Below are 16,173 nucleotides of genomic sequence, written 5' to 3' on the forward strand. Positions count from 1 at the left end.
TTAGCTTCTCTAGGATTGCTAATTATAAGCTCACTGTCCTTTAATTATGGCTAGAAACCAAATATGAGTGAGTACATCCCATGTTCCTCTTTTTGGGTCTGGCTTACCTCACAGGTCAGGGAACCCTGATTGCTCTTCAAGCTGATGAGGGAGAGGGACTTGATCGGGGAAGGAGGAGGGAAATGGGAGGCGGTGGTGGGGAGGAGGCAGAAATCCTTAATAAATAAATAAATTTAAAAAAAAAAAGAGTAACAGCCTCTACTTCCCAAGTGCTGAGATTAAAAAAATGATCTGCTATGTTCCACTTAAAAAAAAATAATAATGAGGAGTAGAAATTCTTTAGGCACAATGTCAAATTTCAGAAGATAAAATTTTCACATCTCATGGCTACATACTATTTTAGAAAATGTTTTGATAATCAAAAAATAAAATTCATAATTAACAATAATTTTAGCAGAAGTATAAAGTGAAAAGAAAATCATTGGCCTAGAATTTTGTGGATATATGCTTCAATTATATAATTGATTAAGTATTTGATTTGTTTAAAATCCTTGATATGGACATATTTGTTCTTGCATATATCATGTTATATGTTAGGAATTACAAAAACATTACTGTTCTTCTGTCTTGGTATGGTTACTTTTAGAGAGTTTTGAATAATCTGGGATGTACAAGTTAAAAGAATAAGGAGCTTGTTGTGTGTGTGTAGTTAAAATCTTTGTTTATGAAAAATATATAAACTAGGCAAATTAGAAAAATACTCATTTGTGTATTTACAATACAATTGTTGACTCATGAGTTATACCAGAGAGCAAAGAATAATTTGGAACATCCTCCCATTTGAACTATATCTTAATCGTGAAAGCTCTTATTCTAGGAATACTAAGAACTAAAGTCTAAAGTAAGAAAGTATATGGTTTTACAGGCTGGTGCATCTACAGTGGACCTGGTAGGTATATATAAGGCAATGTGGTTATGTGACTGCCAATTGGCTTGATAGATAAATTTTAAAAATTCACTTCAAGTCAGAATATAAAGAAGATTACATACTATTCTTAATAATCTTGTCTTTATGTGTAAATATTTCCCATACTAGCTTAATGATGTGAGAGGTATTCAGTTGTTACTAAATGGACAATAGCACCATTAATCAATAGGATAGGTGAATTTATTGAAGATGAATGTCATTGTTAAGCTAACTTCAGGTCATCTATGTGATGGTATAATTTAAAGTTAGCTCTGTGAGTTTGAAGTTCATAGTATGAAACAGATTTCAAAGCTTTGTCAATAGGTAGAGGTGGTCAAGTTGGGGACCGGCAGTTTCTTTGCTTAGTAAGAATAACCCAATTGCATGAAACAAAGACAAGATGATGATGGGACCCTCATTTAATGCCAATGTTTCCAGGATGGATGACAAGTAAGTCAGTGAAAGATATTAGGAAGAAGTCCTTGTATTAGAAGAACCAGGGAAAAGAATTATGGATGCAACTATAGATAGAGAGTCTGTGGAAGTTTTTTTTTAAAGTAATGTCAATCACGACAAGGTTTTCAGTTACTAACTATTGGCTAATATCTAAATCTTTACTTGAACTCAAAATTCCTCTTGATCTTCTGACTGCTATATCTAGATGCTATCATTTTTGGTTTTGTCTCAGCACACACAAACTTCAGTTTTCCCATGTTTTCCATCTTGTCATTAACACAAAGCAGAATCTTCTTCCTAAAATGTCTATACCCTAATATCATGAACATGAATATGGTTATTGTCCCTTTATCACTTTTCATCTTGTCATTAAAGGTCTTTTTCAATAATGTTTATTAGATTTATTTTGTGTATATACTTTTCAGCTCCTCTGTAAGTCACTAGCTAAGCTACCATCTTCTCACATAAATGATTGTTATAATATACTAGGCTTGTTTCCAGTCTTATCTTTTATGAGTATTCCTCACAGTGCCGTCATTATTTTGAAAACTCAAATATGGTATTTAATACCTCTAGTTAAAATTATCCTTAACTCTCTGTCGTCCTCTAGCTTCAATATTAAAATCTTCATAAGTTAGCTGTCTATTAGGTTCTTTGTCCTTTCAATCATCTCTACCACTTTCATACTTCACTCTGGAGTTGAATGAATGGAACAGTCCTTTCTCTCATGTTCTGACAGCTACACTTTCTTCTTTTATTATACCGTTCTTCATTTATGTCCTGTCTCTCTACTATTAATTAATCTGCAGAACAAAGCTGATCTCTTAGTTCATCAAAGAAGGTGGAGGGGGAACAGTAATCAGAACATGTTACATGAAAAAAATTCTATTGTCAGTAAAAAAAAAAAGCTAGAAAGTAGTTTTTGCTAATATAGATTAAATTTGTGATTTATCACATTATCCACAGAGTGAAAATAGTTGAAAGTGTGAAGAGTTGAAAGTGGAGGCAGAAACAGATCCTATGGGTAGCTCATTATCATACCTAAGTGAAAATTTTATTTCTCAACTGAATAGCAACACTTCTTCATGGTAGATAGAGAAGGTTTGACCCTTCATGTTACCTAAAAAGTTTCTGAATATCAACCTGCCTTCCATGTCATCAGAGAGAAGCCACCATGAGGCGAAGAACTTCAGTCATAGCCACTTGTGCTTCTACTGATAAAGCTGTGATCATCTGAGATGTGTGCAGCTTTTATGACCAACTTTTATGTACATCTCCTATGGAAAATGCTGGGATAAGGATGCTAAATACCATAAGTTCTCCAATCAGTGGATTCTTTAATTTTTTCATACATCTCAAAGCTTCCCCTCCTTTCATTCTCCATAATCTCTCCCTCCATAGATTCAACATACCACCATAACTTCTGCTTACCCATAAAACACTTGGCCTCTCAGGAAACATATAAAACACAGCGCAACAAGATAAAATAAGAAAAGGCATAAACACATCAAGACCAGGTAGGAAAATCCAATAGGAGGAAAGGCATCCCAAGAGCAGGCAAAAGAATCAGAGACACCCACCACTCCCACTATAAGAGTCTCCCTAAAACACCAAGCCAACAACCATATGTATGCAGAATACCTATCTCAGACCTTTGAAGGCTCCATAATTTCTGCTTCATTTTCTGTAAGCCACTGTAAGCTCTGTTTAATGATTCCATGAGGGTATATTCTCAAAGTGTTCTTGACCGCTCTGGTTCTCACAATTTCTCCTCCCCTCTTCCATGGGGTTCTACAACTTTCAGTGAATGGATAAGAAAAAAAATCTCCAACTTGGGTTCTGTCTGTGCCGAATGATTGGCTGTGTGTCTTTGTTTTTGCTTCCAACAGTTTCCAGAGGAAGCCTCTCTGGTGACAACTGGACTAAGCACCCATCTTAGTATAGCAGAATATCATTAGGAAGCATTTTTATCATTTTTTGTTTGCTTGACTTTGCTATTTTTTTGCTTTTTTATTTTTTGGGTTAGTCATATTTGCTTTCTACCCTAGGTCTATGGCCTACCATTCTTCTGGTTCTGATCATCAAGGCATGGGCCTTCTTTCCATGATATTGACCTAAAATTAGACCACTCACTGGTTGGCCACTCCCACAAGTAGTGCACCATCATTGCCCCAGCATACCTTTTGGGCAGGACAGATTATAAGTCAAAGGTTTTGTGACTGGGTTGGTGTCTTTGTCCCACCACCGGGAGTCTTGTCTGGTTAGAGAGGATGGATGGTTTAGGTTCCGTAGCATCTGTTACTAATAGTCTTCACTAGGCTCACCCTCTTAGATTCCAGGGAATTTCTGCTTCACTAGGTTTTGGCACAGCCTGCCAAATTTCCCCCAATTCCAGTTGTCATTCCCTGAAGACTTTCCGTGACTCCCCTTCATCTAATCACCACATGCCCCCAGTCCACCTACAAAATGTATTCTATTTCCCATTCCCAGGAAATTCTATGAATCTCCCGTAGAGCTAGCCTTGTTACATAGTCTCCCAGGGTCTGTGGATTGTATGATGGTTATCATTTTCTTGACAACTAGTATCCACTTATAAGTGAGTATATACCATGTTTCTCTTCCTGGGTCTGTGTTACCTCTCTCAGAAAATTTTTTTTCTAGTTGCATCCATTTGCCAGCAAAATATATGATGTAAGTTTTTAACAGATGATTAATTTTCCATGGTGTAAATGCACCACATTCTCTTAATCCATATCAGTTGTTTCTAGTGTCTGCCTATTATTAATAAAGCTACAATGAAAATGGTTTAACAAGTGTCCTTGTGGTAGGGCTGAGTGTCCTTTGGGTATATGCCCAAGATTAGTAGAGCTGAGTCTTGAAGTAAGTTCTTCTGAGGAAATACTATATTGATTTCCATAGTGACTTCACAAGTTTCTACTCCCACCATCAATTAGGGAGTGATCCCTTGATCCATATCCTCAGCAACACAAGTTGTCTGTCACTTATTTTACTGATCTTAGCCATTCTGACAAGTGTAAGATGAAATCTCAAAGTAGTTTTGATTTACATTTGTCTGATGGCTAAGTATGTTGAACATTTAGGTGGGTTTTTTTTCCATTTGAGATTCTTCTATTGAGAATATTCTGCTTACATATATGTCTATTTTAAAATTGGATTGTTTGTTGGTTGATATCTGGCTCCACAAGTTCTTCATATATTTTGAATATTAATCCATTAGTTACTTTGCAAATATAATGTTTTGTTACACTCAATATGTTATGTAGCAATATTGTAGCATCTGAGAATCTCATTAATCAGTTGATTCTCAAAAATATTGTTTAGTAAATTATGAAACCCATTAAAATAATTATTTCTAAATTTATTAATGAAATACAATGAATGTGAATGGAGTCTAACAAAAAAGAAACTGGACTTTTCAAGTTAATTTTTCTTAACATGACAGAACCCTATATAATTTAAAACTCAGAGTACTTATCAGTAGAACGACATCCACACATGTATACATTTCTATGTTCCATTCTGTCAGTAAGCAGGAAGGAAAAGTGAATAGAATGATTATCTTTCTCATAGGGATTGTCCATCACAAATAGGAGTAAGTGCATATATGTTTTGTAAGCTTTAATTAAACATTATATACAATTTTCTATTCTTGTTGTATAACCTATAAAATTTTAAGACATTAAAACTACATTAATTTATTATCAAGCAGACCTGAAGGTCAGAAATCCAAACTGAATCCATGTGAGCAGAGACGCAGGCATCCTCTATACATATTCTGAGGGAGAACCTCTTCCTTTACTCTACTTTCTAGGTATTTCTCACATTCCTCAGGTCAGACTTCCTTCTTCATCCTCCAAACAGCAGAGCACAGTCAGGATCTTCCCATGATGCTATCTCTGGTTTGCTTTGTCGGGCCAAGTAGTTTTCTGCTTAAGAGCCCTGGTGATTTTATTTGTTTTACTGGATAATTCAGGATAGTCTTCTTATCAAGAGTTGAGTGATTATCAAGTCAAATTCCATACATACCACAAATTCCCCATTTTTATGTAACATGATTTATTCAGAGATGTTAGGGATCTGGAAGTAAATGACTTTGGGAGAGATCCACTATTTTTTTTTTACTACAAGTTAATAGAATTAATATCTGCAGAGGAGAAAAATAAGAAGTGAAAAGTAAATATGAGTTTTATCATCTTAAACATCTTTATTTGTAAAATATTCTATGCAAAATATTAGAAATGTAGTTCTGGTCTAGACAGCTACTGTCTTAAAAATGAGAAAGGATATAATGTTTTATGAACAACTCTAATTGCGTAATGAGTGGTAAAAAATGCATTACATTGATTACAGAGTGAATGACAAATGAGGGACCTCTTTGACACTACATTTTTTTTCTCTTCTTTGTGTGTGAGTTTAATTAGTTTAGGCCTCCTCATTATAAACTGACTACCAATGCCACTTTATGCCCTCGAAATCTAAAATTCTAAGATCAAAGGCTATTACTCAGGTTTAATGGAAAATGTTTTTATATCATTTTTCAGTCTAATCTTTGACTTGACATTGCCATTTTGTATCATTAATAACATGACAAATCTATTTTGTATATATGTCCTGAGTTTGTAGCCTTCCTTTATAATGAGTCCAAGTATTGCATAGCCTTATCTAATATTTATCATTATTTTTCATAGTTCTTATCTCTTTATCTTCCCCTCCTCCCTACTAGGAGTATAGAATAATCTGCAATATTAATAGCTTTTCCACTTGAATTCATATTCCTCTTTAAATAAAATAAAATCATGTCTCTTTGTCATTGTTCACTATGTGTGTTTCTGGATCATTTCTTTTTAACATCCTCTCCTATGCCTAAGTTTTATAATGTGTCACATAAATGATAGGCATTTTTGATTAATGTATTAAACAATAAACCTGATGAATATAAATATTTTCCAGCACTAACAAGATGACTACTGAAGGGGGCTATCAGTAGGAGAAGAACAGGAAAGAGAGAAGACAATAGAGGACAAATATGTTACAGATATGAAAATATTACAAGGAAACTTACTAGTTTTTTACCATAAATTAAGCAATAGAAATAAACCAAATACATATAAAATGACTAACAAAGCACACGGACACTCACACATACATTTCTTGGCACAAAGTTTTATTTCATTGCTTTAGCATTGAGTATAATCATGTTTGCAGAATTGTTTATTTTCTCTGTGATATTAGGTACTGTTTTAGTCAGTGTTTTATTATTGTAAAAATCATCAGGGGATGTCCAGCTTTATGACTTTATCTGGTAGCAAACAAAAGGTCAGGTTATAGAGAGATCCTCCTCTTTGAATTTATCATAGCATCTTGCAATTTAAGCCACTTAATTTCCCTGTTTATGATTCATTCTGAAAACTGTGAACACATCTTCCAGCACTAAGATTAAAAGAATTGAAACTATCTGGGCTACTGGGAATGAATTGTTTTTCTTTCTTTCTTTTTTTTTTTTTTTTGTAGAAAACCCAAGAAGATAATTTAAAGTTTTAGAAAGGCACATAGTTGAATGTGGAACTCATTAAGGTCAGGAAACAAGAACAAAGCAGCCCAATTATCACTAGCTGAAGTGCCTTTCTTGCTAGGATGAGTCAATGATCAAAGGTGATCATAAATTCCTTGTACCCATTTTTGCCCTCAATATCCTGATATTCAAAAGTATTGATAAGTGGGTATACACACTAAAGATTTAAAGTAGAGCTGGCTGATTATTTAGATTTGTGGTTCCTTTAAGATTTCTTATAAGATTAGCTTTCTTTTTTATTTTTCCATAAGGTTACCTTTCAAAACGAAACAAAAAAAATTTCCCTGTTTATGAGTTTGAGTGAGTCAGCATAAAATTTCTTTTTTTTAGTGTAAGCCTTTTTCCTTTTATTTAGAATCTTTTTTTTTCTTTTTTCTTTTTTTTAAGCAATTTCCCCACTCCCATGTTGGCCAGTGCTGATTACATGAGAACTGGCCACCTATCGCTGGATACAGATGCACCAACATTGCATGAAGAGCATGACTTTTGATTTCTTACGGTTCTATTCTTTGTTTTCCACTCACCAAAATTCATCATTTTCTCCCTAACATTTTCTTTTGTGTTTTCACACATTCAGCGAGACTCAAATTGATTGTCTCCTTGTCTACAATGCCTCCCCCAGTGCATGAGTAGCTGAATATCCTTTTCTCTGTACCCCCGTTAAATTCTCAGAATTATCAATTCTTGCTCTTATAAATACTTCATTTATTTATAGTTTCTATTAGGTTGTGAACTTTGCCAAAGATTGACTGTCATTTGTATTCTCAAAAACTAGTGAAGAATTATGTACATTCTGTATATGACTCTCATAGAATTAAATACATGAATCATTACACTAAGTTACAACAGTGAGTCGATGATCTAAAGAATAATGTCCTTAATTAAAATGAAAACAAAGTGAGGACTTGTAAATACAAGACCAACATTCTAGACTATCTTTTAGTAGAAATGGAAGGTAGGTCTCCTCACCTAATGCTCTTTCAGTGTGGCCCTTAATAACACTTTCCTGCAGTAATTTTTCTTGTGAATCATGAATATTACATTGACTCTATCCCACATTTATATTCCTGAGGTTTTCAAGAATATAAAAGTTAATAACAGGTTAAAGGTTGATGCACTAATCTCAGGAGATACAAAATGCTAGATATATTGAATAAAAATGACTACTAGAAGTGTTTAATTGTGAGAAGATGTACATGTTTTATGTCATGGTAGGAAGATAATTTTATGTGAAATTTTCCCATAGAGAGAATAAAATAAAATATTGATCACTTTTAGCAATTTATGAAGTAGTAGTTCTTCACTCTCTGACATCCCCAGAGAACAGTACTCAAGTAAATTTTTTAAGAGAGATTTTCTTCCTTGCCTCTCAAATTAATATGATCAGAAATATTTTTATGAGTGAGAGGAAGCTAGTTATAAAACTCTCAAAAGAAAAATGAGGAAAAAATTGTTCTTTGAAATACTGAGCAGGAATGTGCACAATTACTTTTCAATAACATATTTTACTTTATTGTCTTCACATTTGCTTTTTCCTGATTTTACATTTTATTATAGACAATATGGCAATAATCTAATAATTTTAAAATTGTATATTATAAAATTTAGGGTGCTTTCATGCAATTACAACATACATAGAAGTTTGGGTAGCTTAAATTGAGTATCTAACTTGTGATTGTTTTGAATTAGTGTGCACCTGTTCAATTTTTTTCTTTGATTATTTCAAACCATTCTTTACAATTTGGTAACAAATTATGTTAAAAAGGTATATCTATTCAAAATGAAAACTATGTGTAGTAGGAGCGGCTGGCTGTGTTCCTACCAGCCCCGGCTCCCGGCTGCCTGGCTAGCTTATGCCCCGAAATAATTACACGGAAACTGTATTCTTTTAAACACTGCTTGGCCCATTAGCTCTAGCCTCTTACTGGCTCATTCTCACATCTTGATTTACCCATCTCTAATAATGTGTGTAGCACCATGAAGTGGTAGCTTACCAGAAAGGTTCTAACCTGTGTCCATCTCGAAGAGGAGAGCTATGGCAACTGCCTGACTTGGCTTCTTTCTCCCAGCATTCTCTTCTTCTTCTTCTTCTTTTTTTGGTTTTTTTCGAGACAGGGTTTCTCTGTGGCTTTGGAGCCTGTCCTGGAACTAGTTCTGTAGACCAGGCTGGTCTCGAACTCACAGAGATCCTCCTGCCTCTGCCTCCCGAGTGCTGGAATTAAAGGCATGTGCCACCATAGCCCGGCTCCCAGCACTCTGTTCTGTCTACTCCGCCTACCTATGTTCTTTACCTATCAGGCCAAGCAGTTCTCTTTATTAAGTAACCAATAGACAGATAACCCTCCTCCATCAACTATGAACTTTGATTCAAATGATCATTGTCTAATTGATTTTTTATAATACCAGCTTTATTCATTCAGAGATTATCTTCCAATGTAAAAGTATTAAATAGCATACAAATTGATTGAAATATTATTAAAAACAGTTATTGAGCAATAAGACACTAATAATCATTCATATTTTATAGCTATAACAAAATGAATTATAATATTTATCACATTGAAAAAGCTACAATTCCAAAGTAAACCATTTGCAAGAAATTCATTGCATATATATTTTTCTGCTACAAAAGATGATAATTGAAACAGGATATTTCCTGAAGATGTTTGTATGTTGAACCTCACACTTACTGCTATTTTTACAGTGGATACATAACATTTTGCTCATAATGTCAAGGTTTCTGTGCTGACTTCAGTGCTTTGTATATGGAAATGAAATCACAATTCTTTTTTCACCTAAATGCCTTTGGCATAACTATCATCAAATGACATATTTTCGAGATCATTTGTTATGTTTTAAAACATCTGAGTGTTCTTGTGTACTTTCAAGTACTCTTTTGGTACATTTTTTATTGCTATAACAAAATGTATGGGATTAGGCTAGTTATTCAGAAGGACATTTATTTTTACTCATGCTTCTAAAAGTTCATCAAGTTTCTAGATTTTTTTAGCTTCTGGTGAAGGATCCATTGCAGAAATGCAAATGCCTAACAGGTACTTTCAGAGACTGCACATAGAAGGAGTAACCTTTTTTATCATTGATAAATTGCTGCTTCTTTGGGGCATCATCATTGCTCAACCAATCACTGTGTTTGTAATCAGTGCTATAAGGTCTTAACAGCATAGTAGTCATACACCAAAGAGAACATGTGTCTTTTGTGTATAAAATGTATTTAGTGAGCAACAAAATTTATGTTGGAACATAATACATTCATGTGACTATAGTTAGAAATGGGTTATTTTGGGGGTTGCGTTCATTTTCTCACGTGGAAGGGTTATATAGGCTCACTGAGCTATTGAACCTTCTTCTATGGATATATCAGAGGTTCTCTCACTTCTAGATGTTACAGAAGAGGTAAAATAAAATGATTGCTTATGGAAACACTTTAGTAGTGTGGTTCCCCATAAATCGTGCAACGGACTCTTTAGTGGTACAGCTTATTACAATGCAGCTGGAACTCTTACTGAGGAAGCTACCATAAATTGTTTAGACAACTTCTTGGTGGTACAGCTAGCTAGCTACCTTTCAGTTTCTAATGTTCATGTAATTAACCCTCTAAAACTAACTGGCTCGCCAATCTGTACTAGGGCAAAATCGTTTCTTTGATCTTCTAGTGACATCTGTTTCTCTAGCATGAATAAGAATCATGAAAAGTCACAGTCATAGCCAGTTCTTAATGACATATTCGGTTGTTAACCTAGTTCTATGAGAGCAAGAACCCACACCCATTAAATGACATTGGTCAATTCGGGCAGTCTCTGTAACTTTCTTTAATCACCTCCCCCTTAAATCTCAGTTCCAAATATAGCCACAAGATGTATTAAGCTCCAACAGGATTTTTGTTTTGGACAAAATATATTCACTACATAGCATACTCATCTTCTCTCTGGTGTGTGGCATAGAATACTCATGGATTTGAATGAAAAAAGAAATTGGAATTTCAAATAAGTTCATTTACTTTTAGGGAGGAATAACCCTATATAACAATGAGAGATATTTGTTTAGACTTTAAAGCCAAGCCAGTTAAAATCTGGCATTTAAAATATTCCATTTCATCAGCCCTCATTGCACGCCACGTTCAGAGAGTCCGGTTTTATCCCATGCTTTTTCAGTCACAGTCCAGATGGTCTTGGTGAGCTCCCAATAGATCAGCCCCACTGTCTCAGTGGGTGGGTACACCCCTCGTGGTCCTGACTTCCTTGCTCATCTTCTCCCTCCTTCCGCTCCTTATTGGGACCTTGGGAGCTCAGTCCAGTGCTCCAGTGTGGGTGTCTCTATCTCCATCCATCACCAGATGAAGTTTCTATGGTGATATGCAAGATATTCGTCAGTATTGCTATAGGATAGGGTCATTTCAGGTTCCCTATCCTCTGCTGCCCAAGGAACTAACTGGGGCCATCGCCTTGGGCTCCTGGGAGCCACTCTAGGTTCAAGTCTCTTGTCAACCCTAAGGTGGCTCCCTTAACTAAGAATTGAAGCCAAGGACAATGGCATGGGGTTGTGATACTACTTCATGTTCTGGCTTTGTGGGAGCCTAGCCAGTTTGGATGTTCACCTTCCTAGACATGGATGGAGGGGGGAGGACCTTGGACTTTCCACAGGGCAGGGAACCCTGACTGCTCTTTGGACTGGAGAGGGAGGGGGAGAGGAGTAGGGTGAGGGGAAGAGGGGTGGGAGGAGGGGGAGGGAAGTGGGAGCCTGGGAGGAGGCTGAAACTTCTTTTTCCTTTTCTCAATAAAATAAAAAAAAATGTTAAAAAAAAACCCAAAACAGATCCAAAAAAAAAAAAAAGTTACAGCCTTCTGCTAGCTCAGCAGGTACCCCAGGATCCCTTCTGCTGGCTCAGAAGGACCCCAAAGTCCCTCCCAATCTCCTTATAACTAAAGACAGCTTTCCCTACCCTTCTGGTGGAAGGTCCCTAACCACTAGGACCTTCCACTAATCAACCCCCAGACTAATCTTTCCTCTACCAATCAGCCCCATATTAATCCCTTCTCCATGGAATTCCCCTAACTCCTCTCAAAGCAAGTTTGTGCCCTTTGATGGTCTGCCAAGTGCTACCCAAACGTTGGAAGTAATTAATAAAGCACTCTTGTTATTGCAAAATAAAATAAAATAAAATATTCCATTTCTTATTTTCTTGATTTTCAAGGAATGGTATGTATGTAATTGGTGGTGATAGGAACTGTTAGGTTTGAAAATATCACTCTAATTTATTCAAATATGTCAACAAAAGAGAGGTATCCACATGGTTTATTTCTGATTTGTGTGTTATCATATGGATAAAACTGAAATTGACCATATATATATATAGTAGCCTATGGGAATAACATAGTTAAGTAAAAATGTATTTTATGAAGGAAAATAAATTTTTCCCCTCAAGAGCTATCTGCTGCTATTTTACATATAAGTATAAAAGCTTTGTTGTACATCTGTATTTCAATTTAAAGATAGATATTATTTTAGTATATAAATGCATTTGTTATGAAAAAAATCTTTACAATATTCTAAATATTTTGAAGAAATGAATGGAAGTTTACTATTGAAAATTTTATGAGAAGAAATGTGTACACTTTGAGGTATTTTCATGACAATTCTTTTGACCTATTAATAGATATACTGGTTATTGACTATTAACTAATACCAAACATTGAAGAAAATATTTTCGAAATGAAGATGGAATTTTTTTCTGTCAATTTAACTCAATAGTAATTTCAAGCTTAGAAAAGCAAATAATTCTGTAATGATGGCTTTTATAAACCTGTTTCTTTATAATTTCTCAACCTAATCCCTTGATATAAATCTGTAGAAATTTTCCCTCTGAGTTTTCATTTACAAGCCAAGAATTGCCATTTGCTTTTACAATTCCTGACTTTAAACACAATGAAACATAAGAAATTTTAGCCTTGTAGGATTGGCCCTCCCTTAAGTCATTTATGTTTGTCAAATAATGTTTTCTGAGTTCTTAGTTTGTGTAGAAAATAAAATACAAAGGTAACTAAGCCATGCTCCTGGTAGTTAAAGAGCCTTTGTAATATGAAGTTTTTTTTGTGTATTAGTGGATTTAGTGATTGTGAATGAATAAATAATCCTTTATTCATAAATGGGAAAGAAAGTACATGGAAAGGCCCAGCATTATATTTGCTAAATAAATTCTACCAAATAGTTTCCTTTAATTTCACTAGCATGATTAGAATATTAAGGGATGAATAATATCCCATTTATTCGATGAGACTGATTTAGTCAATGCTGTTGTATTTGAAAGACTATGGACCTGACCACATCAATTAATTTTAGATGTACTTTTCCATCAAATACCCAATACCAACATCACTTAATTCAACTTCATTTATATATGACATTAATACTAAATTTAAAATAAAATTAGTATGTGGTACTTGAAAGTTATTTTGGTTGCAAAATATAACCTATAATTAGTTATAACTTTTAATTTTGTTTATTTTACAAAATAGATGAAAGAGAAGATGTTCAAAAGAAAACATTCACAAAATGGATAAATGCACAATTTTCTAAGGTAAGAATATTATGTTATATTTATTTGAAAATGAAATATTTATTGAACTTTTAATATGTGCTCTGAAAGTAAATATTTCAAATGTTCATATTTTTTTGTTTCAAATTGACTGTTTAAATCTGCATATGTTACACTTTGTTTTGATTCAGTAAAATGCAGTAGAGCATATGATAAAGAGATGTGATTTAATTTACAAATGACATCTGTTTGATTTTTATATCAGCAAGTCTTTACAGTAAACTCTGTCAATTATCTTTTCTATTTCAAATATTAAAATGTATGAGGAACCTTATTGTTGATAAAACTTATATTTTTGTCTTTTTACTTAGTTAATAAAAGCTAAAATAGTTGAATTTTGGATTATTCAGTGTCTGTAATTAGAACATATTTTAAAATTATATAAAATAATAAATTATCATTTTTCTATAGCCATAAATATATACCCTAATTAATTTATGCCTCAATTTATATCATAATTCATAGTGTAACCCCAGATAATTATACAAATAAACACCAAGGAAGATTCTAACCATAAAGAGAAGCATTTTAAGTGCAATTTAAAGGGGTCTATTTAAATGTCAAGAGTAGAAAACTTGAATTTAGATTTAATCATACTAGATTTGAGCAAATAAACCAAATGGTTTTATTTAGTTTTCTTACCTTTCATCATGTATATTTAAGTACATAAATCCCAAGGGTCTATTTAATACACCAAACTCAGAAAATGGGCAAATAGAAGGAAATCTGTGATCTCTGTATGAAAATGTTTTAGGAGTGACAAAACTCTGATAATGGACACTTTACATTTTATTAAGACGATATGGAGGACTCTTAAGCGAAAACTTTTAGTAGATTGCATTGCCACTGTTAATAAATATGACCTACCCTCTCCATGGACCTTTCTCCTCTTGTAAACATTTTAGTGATAGAACCGACATAATGTAATAGAAAATAAAAGACCAAAATTTCTTTTCTTGCTTTTACAAAATGCTTTCAAGTATCATTATGGTATTTAAAAGCAAAACATTGAAAACTACACTTGATCATGTAGGAAGAGAAGCATGTTCTTGAGTTTGCACTGATGGTTCTTAAATGTTCTCACTAAATTAACAGTTAATGAAATTCCATTACAGAACTTTAGGAAAGAAATATAAATTAGAATATGTGTTTTAAAAGACCAAGTTTTTTAACTAAGTGAAATGCAAATGCAATATTAAACATGGAAGGCAATGATGTAGAGGGTTATTTGAACTATGGGGGCCTAACTCAAGATGTGTCATAGGAGAAGAATTTTAATATTTGGCCTAGAAACTTTTCTTGTGATATTTTGGGGAAAAGGTGGCTGCTATTTGCCCTTCTCCAAAAAGTCTGCATGAGGCTAAAGTGAAGAGATTTGTATTAATTCCATTAGTAGAGGAAATCTCAAAACAACCTAGTATTGACTCTGTTGTGTGGTTAGTAGTGATCTATAATGGAAAGATACAAGCAGATCAAGGGAAAATACAAAATGTGCAATTTGAGGAGAAAAGGAGCACCAGGAAGTAGAATAGAGCTAAGTCCTGTGTCCAAGGAGATACCATATCAAAAAATAGAATAAAGGTAGTAGTGATCTTAGGGCAAGAACCTACCCAGTTAAACTTCCAACTAGTGGGAAGGAATTAAGATAAGCTTATATCCAGGTATGGTGGTGCACTCTTTCTATCCCAGCACTACAGAGGCAGAGGCAGGAGGATCTCTTAGTTCAGGGCCAGTCTGGTCTATTGATCCTGTTTTAGGATCAATAATCAGACACTTAAGGCAGTGAAGAAGCCATTGAAAACAGAAAGCTGATGAAGATGTAATTAAACAAACGGTCCATGCTCCATCCCCGAATGCAGCAGGACTTGGCAGCTTCAGCCACATGGGTACGGCTTTAGAATCAAAGATACAAGAAAGGGGTTATGGAATCTTCCTCTGTGACTAAGGAAAGCTGATGCAGCCAGAAATGTGTCAGGGTTAACCCTGAATGGAGGCCCAGAGTCTATTGCATGAAATTGTGAAACTGAAGCTTGGATTGCCTTGGAGAACCCAAGATGTTGGAGTTACCAGAGTCACGGGATACCCGCAGAGGAAAGCTGTTAACAGGGAATATAAACAGCTAAAGACAAAGAAGTGTGTTGCAGTCAACATAGCTGAAAGGAGTTGTAGATTTGAAGGGCACTTTGATATCAGATATGGGTATGCAGATTTTAGAGTTTGCTCAGTTGGTTTTGGCCTCCTATTTTGATGCATCCAGTACTCCCTCAATGTGCTCCCTTCTCTATGTTCTGTAATTGTGTATATATATGTATATACATATGTATACATATATATGTATATACATATATATCCACATATATATGGATATATATGTATATATAGTGTCATTATATATTGGAAATATGTGATCTGTTCTTTTTTAATTTTGATTTCGTGGAGGATTACAGTTAAGTGATTTCTTGAATCTCAGAAAAAACTTTGAACTTTTGTCTTTTAAACATTGTAGAGGCTGTGATAGACTATGGGGACTTTTGAAGTTGGACT

General features: G+C 34.3%; 1 protein-coding gene across 1 annotated transcript in view; it reads left to right on the forward strand.

The window, feature by feature from the left end:
- LOC101982181 (dystrophin-like) overlaps nt 1-16,173 on the forward strand; it is a 681,579-nt gene that overhangs the window by 171,240 nt on the left and 494,166 nt on the right. Inside the window, exon 2 of the mRNA XM_013354813.1 lies at nt 13,550-13,611. Within this exon, the coding sequence (XP_013210267.1) occupies nt 13,550-13,611 (62 nt within the window). The remainder of the gene's footprint in view (nt 1-13,549; nt 13,612-16,173) is intronic.

This window comes from Microtus ochrogaster, unplaced genomic scaffold (assembly GCF_000317375.1).
Source record: "Microtus ochrogaster isolate Prairie Vole_2 unplaced genomic scaffold, MicOch1.0 UNK71, whole genome shotgun sequence".
Taxonomy (NCBI): Eukaryota; Metazoa; Chordata; class Mammalia; order Rodentia; family Cricetidae; genus Microtus; species Microtus ochrogaster.